The 10,626-nt window shown below is 35.6% G+C and overlaps 1 protein-coding gene across 1 annotated transcript; it reads right to left on the reverse strand.

Annotated features, from left to right (window-relative positions):
* Positions 1-66: 66 nt before the first annotated feature.
* Positions 67-10,131, reverse strand: itm2bb (integral membrane protein 2Bb). The gene is made up of 7 exons (XM_065292530.2): positions 9,926-10,131; positions 4,470-4,601; positions 4,099-4,176; positions 1,424-1,630; positions 1,006-1,116; positions 770-920; positions 67-485 (listed from the first exon to the last, which is right to left on the reverse strand). The coding sequence occupies exons 1-7, from the start codon at positions 10,004-10,006 to the stop codon at positions 397-399; spliced, it is 849 nt and encodes a 282-aa protein (XP_065148602.2). The 5' UTR covers positions 10,007-10,131; the 3' UTR covers positions 67-396.
* Between the last annotated feature and the right edge of the window lie 495 nt (positions 10,132-10,626).

Here is a 10,626-nt window from a genome sequence, read left to right on the forward strand (position 1 = left end):
ACAGATGTTCCAGTGTAAAACCCTGTTTCATTTAGAATTACAAAAATCTTTGGAAAACAATAGGTCTGTATTATTTCATTACTTTATTATCCAGTCTCAACTTTATTATGTATAGAATTTTCTAAACTGTTAATGTTTGTGTTCTGTGTGCAATTTGGCGCTTTAACATTTATAAAAATAAAGTATTAGATACACATTACAGTGCATAAATCTCATAAGCATTTCACATTTGTTTTTGTGCATAGGTTAAGTAAATCATTTAATTGTGCATAGCTTACGAAAAACCCAAAGCCAAAGAAAAAAACAGATAGAGAAGCGTTGGACTGTATTGCAGATGAGTTATATTGCTGCTGCTGCATATATATCTCACTCATTTTATTAACCGACTGACGTTCCTCAAGGTTCGCAGATCATGGTCTCCACAACAAACTTGTTTCCAAAGTGACGAATCTTGTGGCAGTTGAGAACTTCACGCTTCTGCATGCCTGTGGGTAAAAAAATGCAATGATCAGAAGTGTTGCAGCATGCAGTCTGTCAATCTACATTTGCTTTCTATCAAACCAACATGTTTTAAAGATAGGCGTCCACACGGATATGATGCATTATATAAAACAAAGTCTTTTAAATGGTCACCACTTTTAAAAAGCACATTAGGTGGTCGAATCCCATTTTACAACAGCACCAGAACCCAACTTACTTCAAATCCAATGATGTTTGGTTTAGTGTTATATGATAATATCAATATTCTTATACTTGTGTGTGCATTTACCCAGTATTGTGTCTCTGCGTTGCAGTCTGTACATGTCTTTGCCCTTGCATAGGTTATTGATGTAAAGACCCAGTTCACTGGTGCTCTCCAACTTGTCTGTCACCAACATCTCTTCATGCACCATATAAGACTGAGGAAGATAAGTTCCTGCCTGCAAACATACACATAAAAACAATGTGAAGAATGCATTTGTGTGAAAAAGTAATATATGCAGTAACAACACATGCACTTCCTACATTGATGTTGACCAGAAACTCTTGAAAGCTCTTGGGTGGCATGACGATCGAGGTGTTCAGAGTAATGATGTAGCACTTGTTCAGATCCAGGTCCAGATATGCAGTCAGCATCTAAACGCATTAAATCAAGCAGGGTTACTCACAAAAAAACAAAAAAAACAAAAGTACAGCAGCAAAAATAACGCAATGTTTACAGCTACATTGATTTGAAGTAATCTAGCTCTGTTGTTTAGAGAGAAAATATCATGTTTCTGGTCTGAGATATCTTGATGAGCATTATAAATGGACTGTCTAAACTAAGATTGGTCTTACTGTCTAAACCAATCCAGCTGTAAGAATTTAAGCCTTCGAATAAACAGAAAGATACCGAAGTCTGTGCGTATAATTGAAATACACGCGTGTGTCTGTGTTTTCTTACCTTACTGAAGTCATGCACGATATCAGCTGGGTCGCTCTCTCTGAACTCAGGGACTGGAACTCTAATAAATTCAACCTCATCATCATCCAAAAAGGTCACATTCTCTTCGATATACGTCAGCGGTATATCCTCATCCATCTCTTCATTCATCTCATAGTCTTCATCAATGTATCCCACCCTACAGTAAAACCCACCGTCCACTCTCTCCTGTGTGGCCAACAGAATGAAGTCAACATTAAGGTTTCTCACTGGTTGAACTAAACAACACTTTACACATTATGCTAAGGGGAAATCAATTATTTGTTTTCTTTATAGCATGTAAGTGACATGTAAGGGATAATATATAGGGAGAAAGTTGTTATCGCAAAAAAAGGCCCCAACAGTGTGATCAGGACGCTAAGCGGAGGGTCTTGTATCACACTAAAGCGATAACAACCTGCTGCCTGTACATTATGCTGTTATTTCATGGCTATTTATCTCAAAAGTAGGGTAAGGAACATTAAATATTGATTGGAAATACTTTATTTCCTTTTTTTTAACGAATACAAACCTTTTTACTTTGTTTTATGATAAGACAGGACATTTACACCGCAAAAATGACTTATTTATTATTTTTGTCTTGTTTCAGTAGAAAATCAAAAAATTCTTAAATTAAGATGCTTTTTCTTGATGATCAAAATGACCAAGAAAAATAAGTCTACTTTTAAGATAAAAAATATAAAATGTAACAAGCTAAAATTTAAGCCAATGGGGTGAGAAAAAAAATCTTGAAATAAGTTACCTTTTTTTACACTTAATTTAAGCAAAAATTGGCAGATATTTTTGCTTATTTTAAGCACAAATTCACTTGAATTGTATATTTTGGTCTAAAAACTAGACTTATTTATTTGGGTTATTTTGCTCACCAAGAAAATACCAATCTTGATTTAAGAATTTTTAGATATTTCTACTGAAAACAAGACGAAAATACTAAGTAAGAGAGTCGTTTTTTTGCAGTGCTAATGTCACAAACACGCTATTTGGTTTAACCATTTCTAAATATAATGTCATATATTATATAAAATGTATATAAAAATATATGTTATAAAATTTTTATATTTATATTACATTTTTGTGTAATATTAATCTGTACCTGTCAAAATGATTTGCAGCCGTGTGTTTTTAGTTTCAGGCGGTTGTTATCTCATACAGAATAGCATATATTGCAAAGTCACGACTGGTCAAACAAGCATTTACGAGTACCGTGTAATAATTGCTGATGATTTCAAGTTTTTCAAGAAACCGAAGCAAAACCTGACACAGAATGAACTTCTAGGAAAAGATCTGTAACTTCTGCTTTCAGAAATGACATAGATTTTTTTTAGAAAGTTTTTTAACAGTTAGTTGGCAATATTCACAAAAGTATAATAATCTTTTAAAAACAACCTAGACGACTGCTAAGCTTTTTAATCACATATTTCATGTGTCCTATCATGCTCTCAGTCCTTTACATTGCTGCTGGACGACTTTATGCCACTCCTGAAGTTTGCTTTTGTTGTTGTTCAACAAACACTTTACAACAAACACTTGTCACATTACATGGTGAAATGACGATTAAAGGCAAAACTGGAATGATCTATTATACGTTTCCACGGCTGTATGTATGATTTGCTTTAGGATTTACACAATAACTGATTTTGCTTGCGTTTCATGAATCAAGCTTTCAATATAATTAATTCTCATTATGTATTGAACATAATGAGTTTTAATTGATTAACATTGTTCATCAACTTTAAAAAACAAATAAATGCATTAAGGGGTAGTTTCCCGGACAGGGTTTAGATTAATCCAGGACTAGGACTTTTTATATTAGGTAATTTAAGACGTTCTTACAAACAGCTAACAAAAAACACTACAGGTGTGCATCTTAAGACAAAACAATGTCACCGATATATGTTAAAATTAAACAGAACAAGGTGTTTTTAAATGAAAGTAGCTCAAACATGCACTTTAATCTGGGACTAGGATAAACCATGTCCGGGAAATTTCCCCTTTATACGCATTACGGGGCGGTTTCCTGGACAGGGAAACTGAAAACAACTTGCACTAACATATCTTAAAATACATCAGTGCCCTTTGTTTTGCATCAAAATGCATGCCAGTAATGTTTTTAGTAAGGCATGTTTGTTAAAACGAGTTATATTTCCTAATTAAACTAAGACCTAGTCCTGTCTTAAAATAATCCCTGTCTGGGAAACCACCCCTAATTTCCAAATTAAACAACATAAAAGACTCTTGACCTTGCATTTGTTATAGCCTTTTGTTAACTGTAATATTTAATTCCCACAATTTCTATGTATTGTGGCACTTCGGTTTTGTTCTCACAATGTCAGCTTAAGTGCAGTTCTGCACAAGTAGGCTATTTTAAATAAAATGTTTGCTTCTTCATATGGGGTTTAAAATTGTCTTTTTTCCCTAATTTTTAAACATTCCTTAAGGAATGAGATTTTGTTTTTTGAATATTAAGTATGAGGTCATATTCTTAAAGGCTAGCATTTTACTTTTAATTCATTTAAATAATAATTGAAAGTTTCTGGCTTAAGTCCCAGCTGAGGTAAATTGCCCTTAACAGTACTAGTGCTATGTGTGTTTGTGTGTGAATGCCTAGATGAACTGGCCATCTATCCAGTGTATACCATGTCTCCACTTCGAAATGCTGGGAAACCCATGTCTCCACTTCGAAATGCTGGGAAACCCTCCAGACTGTCATGACCCTGCAAAGGATAAATTGGATTGATCAAAAATAATTAAATTAAAACTGAAAGTGTTAAGATTTGCATATTTAAATAAACATAGTATTTAAAATGTCTGAAAAATACAGAAATGGTTTATTCAAGTAAATAATTAGAATTTAACTGTTGTTGATTGTACTTGATTTATAACAAGGTTTATCACCTTCAAAGTTTTTATTACATGTCAAATTAAGACAAGCATGATAACACACATCTACAGATCAGGTCATCAAATTTTGTTTCTGACACTTCTATGGTTACGGTAACTGTCTTACCTCATGCACATAGTACCTAAACAGGTAAGCTCCGCCCACCACTAAACCTGAGAGCACGAGAGCCAATCCCAGACAGAAGCACAAGCACCACACCCTAGACTGCTGACGCACAAAAGCTGCTGCCTCTGGATCCTAGAGAGCAAATGACAATATCGTTACATGAAAATGTTACTGACAACTTTTTATATAGAGGACACACCTGAACTTACTGTAAACAATACATTTATAATTCAAGATTAACTAAAAGGTCAGATTAGGAGCTGATTTTAAAGAATCCATCTTTACTATATACAAAAACATTAAAAAAAAAAAAACTAGAAAAATGTGTTGTTGTGATGTTTTACAGTTGACACACATCTCTGTGTGGGGTGAATGAGTGGAAATGAACAATGTGTTTGTTTGTTTGTGATCAAGAGAAGGATTCATCTACAAATAAACAATGCTTGAAACAAAAGATCAGGCCAACGTGTGGATTAAACAGAGGCAAAGCTACTAATACATGAAAATATGAAAGTTATAATGAAACTTTTTTTTTTACAAATGACTCATCTGTGGTCTAAATTATATTTTTAAAAATCGCTTCCGATTGCTGGTATGTGCTATCGCAGCTCATTTTTGTTATTTGTTTTATTAATATTTGTGTTATGTTCTTTTTTATTCTAATATCTGTGTGTGTGTGATCAGAAAATGCCTTTTACTTAGGTTTAAGATGTTAATGAGCATATCTACTGGACATTGATTATTCTCGTCTTTGGTAGCTCCTAAAGGCTTCATGTATAAAAACAGCACCACGTCAGCGTAAAGCACACAGAACCGGAAGCGGTCTACTGTGTTTAACAGGAATGCGGAAGTAAGTTGCTCATATACCCTATTTACTCGAAATTAAGTCATGACGGGGGAAAATAAGACAATCGCTAATTCTGTTTCATTAAGCTCTTTCACACAAAAATTTCGGTAAAAACCAAAATTTTAGCAGTAAATAAATACACAAATGTGCTGTTTACACACGCAATGACGTTCTGTCTTTTTACCAGTAAGACATCATTCACACATCAGTACCAAAATACCGGTAAATAGGCTTTATGCCCAGCTGCACTACTTCCTGAACTTCAGCCAGCTCCTTGTTTCCTGTCTTCCATTATTGGACAAACTGATTAACCCAGGTGTGCCTGACCTCAGTAGTCACAAACAAACTGATTAATCCAGGTGTGCCTGACCTCACTAGTCACAACAACAATAATCAGACACACCTGGATTAATCAGTTTGTCCAATAATGGCAGACAGGAAACAAGGAGCTGGGGCTGAGGTTCAGGAAATAGTGCAGCTGGGTATAAAGCCTATTTGATAAGAAAGCGGAAGTTACCTCTAAACTGCCACGCGACGAACAATATTGCATTAGGCGACGTCAAACTGAACCTGCGTCTTAAACAACAGTACCGTTTGCACATTAGGCTCACAAAGGGTGTGCTAAGGATGTCTACAATTCGGCAAATAGATGGGAAGCTGTTTTAAACAACTTTGCTGAAGAAATGTGCTCGACTTTTAAGCAGTGCGTGTTTGGAAACATCTGGAAACAGTGCGGGTGTAAACGCGTTATCTGTATCAAAACATTATGATTGGCCAGAAGCCGGTAATCTATATGTTTTCACACATAGCGCTTACAGGTAAATTACTGGTAATTTTACAACCTCTCTTACTGGTAAATTGGCAGTACTGATTTAACAGAAAGGTTCTGTTCACACATGACCTGCTAACTGCAATTTACCAGTAAATAACCAGTAAAGACTGCATGTGTGGAAGGACTATTGTGATTATAACATAATGACAGACTGAAAAAAATTCTGCGCTAAGTTAGAAGAAGAGAGCTGACCTTTACCCAACCTACACCCTAAATGTGCAATCCCCTCCATGCAAACATATTTAAAACATTGTGGCAAATGCCAAATGTCATCTGCATTGAGACACACTCTTAACTCTTTCACCGCCAGCATTTTTAAAAAAAGTTGCCAGCCAGCGCCAGCGTTTTTCATGATTTTCACCAAAGTTTAATGCCTTCCAGAAAATGTTCTCCTTTAAATATATAAACATACAATATACCAAATGAAAGAACAGACCCTCTGCTTTCAAACAAAAAAAAACCGTTTCATCCTACCTTTAGTGGTTCTTTTGCAATCAGCTTTTGAATATGGGTAGGTTTTTGCAAAAACACCATATTTTGAGCAAAAAGCAGAGATAATTCCATTTTTATGACAGACTTTTCATAGAGATCATATTCAGAGCGATCTTCAAAACAGACACGGACATGCAGCAGCTTGCCATAGGGCAATACTTCCGGTTTTAAAAAGTTGCGGAAGGGCGCCACCTGGTGGATAATAGCGGTATTGCGGAAAGACGGAAAATCTCGTCATTGGCGGGGAAGCGTTTTCTCTTAATTGACGAGATATCTCGTCAATGGCGGGGAAAGAGTTAATAAAACCAGAGAGGATCGGATGATAGAAACGACTGCAAATGGTGAATGGCAGCTACTGTACGAGCTCAAAACAAACTATCTCTTTATCGCTTCTGGTGTCAAGTCATGGGGTTTTTCTTACAGCCTGGTAACAAATTTGGCATAGAAAGATTAAGCAGAACTCACAGTTCAGGCCGTTTAAGCCTTTTAACAACTACAGTGTATAACACTTCCTTAACCAAACATGAAATGCTTACAGCTGCGCACACATAAAACGAAAGAGAAAGTTAGATTCAGAAGGGGAACTTGACAACAAACAAAGGCCAACGAGAGACAAATACAGTGAGGAATATAAAGTAGGAGAGATGACACAGTGACAGTGGAAGTATTCAGATTTGTTCATTATATTAGCATAAGTTTCTTGGAGTCCTTGTAAAAAACTGCACAGAAACAGGATTACCCTTAGCATGTATTTTAAGCAAGAAATGACTTAATACACAACGCACACAATTTCTGGAATTTTTCTTTGGTTTTGGAAAAGTACCTTCAATTCCAATTAACGTGTCTCAACATGTTGGTCCCTCACACTTTAAGTGATGTTAAAGTGATAAAAGAGTCCCTAATTAAAAAACATGGCTACTAGGGTTGTTGCGGTGACAAAATTTTCCCACCGGTTAATCAGCGCGTGACAAACCCGGTGATACCGGTTTCACTGGGTGGGAGGGGCTTATAAATGCACAGAAGTGTGCATTTTAATTTTACTTTTGAATTAGATGCAACTGTTGTTTAAATCCAGCGCTTGCGTACGCTGCGTTAAATCGCGTATGAATTTGCGTGCAAATGCGAGTGCAACAGCTGGTTTAAGTGCTTGAGTCAATGTGCGCAGGTACTTCTGACAGAAAACCACCAGTCCTAAGCAGAGCAACCGGCTATTCCTCCATAAAGCACTGCTTGAATGATGGGTTTATTATTATTCTTAAAGAAAAACACAACAACAAAACGATCTCGCCTATATTAAACATTATATATGTATCTTATAACAAAAACGAGTAAGCACGCGGCTTCTGCCATCGTCTGCTTGCCGCAGTCTGACAGGAATAAATTAAATCTGACACCCGCAGCCGCTGCTCTGTGATGACGCGCGTTCAGCTCCACTGGATTCAGGCAGCAGATACATTCAGTTGTAAGTGTTTGCTCTCTCTAACGAAACTAAATGATTTAATTACAAGAAAATATCAAAACGACGGTGAAAGACGGTGTCGCGGTGGGCAAGTGATCTAACCGGTGAGAGGCTGAAGCACCGGTAATCACCGTTTCACCGACTATCGCAACAAGCCTAATGGCTACAATGGCTTCATCTCTGTGGAATAAGATTTTGTGACTTTTCGTAAGTTATCTATCCAAACACAAACAAAAGAACTGCGCTTGATTTGGTTGATTCAGACTCTTTGTGTTTGACCCCAATACGACCCCATAAAGAAAATTAATGGAAAAGGCAATAAAATATGTGTTTTATATGTCATATAAAATCTATAAATCTGGTATAAATCTGACAATTTCCGGACAGAAATGAAAGCCTGGTACTAGAGCACAAATGCAATGTGGAACAGAATATGGGGGTTAAGTTTGTATGGTTGTGAAGATCAAATCTTTTATAGACCTGCCCGCCATACCTAATATTGAAGACAGGGTGTTATTAGATGATTGTGTACTTTAGTTTTTGCTGTACAATACATCTAGATAGCAAAAAACATTGATACTAGCCTTATCAGCCTGGTCCATCATTACACATGCATGTTTTTCATCCACCTATTTTTACAAGTTTTACAAGCCTTAAGCTGTTTTTGAAATTTGTATGGTCATTTTGAGAAATGTAGCCCAGTTGCCACACTGTAAATTTACTAGGGCTGGGCAAAAAAAAAAATTAGATTAATCGTTTTTTCCCCAGTGGTCGATTCAAAATCCATTCTCACAGGCCACAAATGGATTTAACGAGAATCAAGTATAAAAATCGTGTTGAGAATCGGAATCGAATCGATAGCTTGCGAATCGAATTGATCTGGAACATCTGAATCGATACACAGCCCTATAAATTACACCAAATTCTTATTTATATTACACTGTTAATAATTTCACCGAACAAACAAACAAAACAAACAGACAGGATGTGAACACAGAGCTCGGTTAATCTGGTTTAGAAAACACTAGTATGTAGGCTATAGACCATTTTGCAAGATGTAAATAGCTCTGGTCCAGAAACACTTCCTGTTTCAGTATGTGTAACATTTTTTATTCAGTTCTATATGTTCTGTTGGTTGTATTTTTTTCCAACGTTTATGTAGTGTTAAAAAACTGAAACATGATGAAGTGCTTCTGGACCAGTGTTGTTTACATCTGGCAAAATAGTCTATTAGGCAAGTTTACATCTGACAGCATGAACTATATGTGCATTAACCCTGAAGAAAATTAACCATGGTTTTATTATTAAAGATGTTGTGACAATTTCGCATGGGACAATAAAAACCCAACAATTGGTTTTGACCAATTTTTAAAATGTAAAATTTGTTTTGGTAAAATCTGGCTGAATATTAATTGTTATTACAATAAAAGTGTTAAAGTGTCTTAAACTAAAATATGAAAGTTTCTAACGTTAGTTGGAAGGCGAAAAAGTTTTAAATATATATATATATAATAATAATAACATTTTGATAATAATAATTGTATTATATGAGTTTAAATGTACTGAAAAGAATGACAAAAGCGCTTGGCTGTCAGCCATTACAAAACTGATCAAAGTCTTTCCTGATCTACAGACTTCAACTGCACAAACAAATGCTTCTCCGCTACTTCAAATCTTCCAATAAAATAATGTACACACAAACATGTATATTCAAAAGTAAACCGTATAAGAAGTTAAAATAATATACAGATATAACACTATTGAAACGCGCTTACGCCGTTCCATTAAAAAGGCGTGAATAAAGTAAATAACAAAAGTAAAGTTACCTGAACAACAGGAATGAGACTTTCGCTGTCCTTTTTTGGCTCCTTTTGAGCGAGAGCCGTATTAAAAGACACTTTGACCATGTTGAAAGGTTTCTATGTAGTTATTCAGGAGAAAACTAAAGTAGAGACAGCACAAATATGATCGTTTCGTTTCCTGATCGGCAACAATGTTGTTGTGACGCACTCTAACTAGCTGCGTTCGACTTCATGCGGCGCTGCAAGAACCGACAGGAGGATGACGTCAATGTACCTCCATGGAATGTCCTTGAGGCGTCGCTAACTGTAAATTTCAGGGTGCAAACTTGCGAAGCCTTGCTTTTTTATCTTTTACAAGAAACCTAAATCCTACTTGGACACTCTCTTTAAATCTCAATGTGACGTTTATATGACATTTCCGGATTTTGTAACCTGCACTGTAACCCCTGGCATTGTTATGTATGTAATAAGTAATGCAATCATTTTTTTTTTCTTGAGGTGTCGAATGAAGTTGAATAAGCATACAGTGATCAGTACAACAAATCAACACTCAAACACTTGAAAAATAAGTTTTTTTAACAAATGTATTTCTAAAGAAGTAGTACCAATAATTATAAAATTACTAGTAAAATAACTAGCACTGTAACTTTTTTTTACGTTTTTTTATTTATCAGGTTTTATTCATGTACTATTTCATACTTATAATATTATGCCTTACCACACAC

Source organism: Paramisgurnus dabryanus, chromosome 15 (assembly GCF_030506205.2).
Source record: "Paramisgurnus dabryanus chromosome 15, PD_genome_1.1, whole genome shotgun sequence".
Taxonomy (NCBI): Eukaryota; Metazoa; Chordata; class Actinopteri; order Cypriniformes; family Cobitidae; genus Paramisgurnus; species Paramisgurnus dabryanus.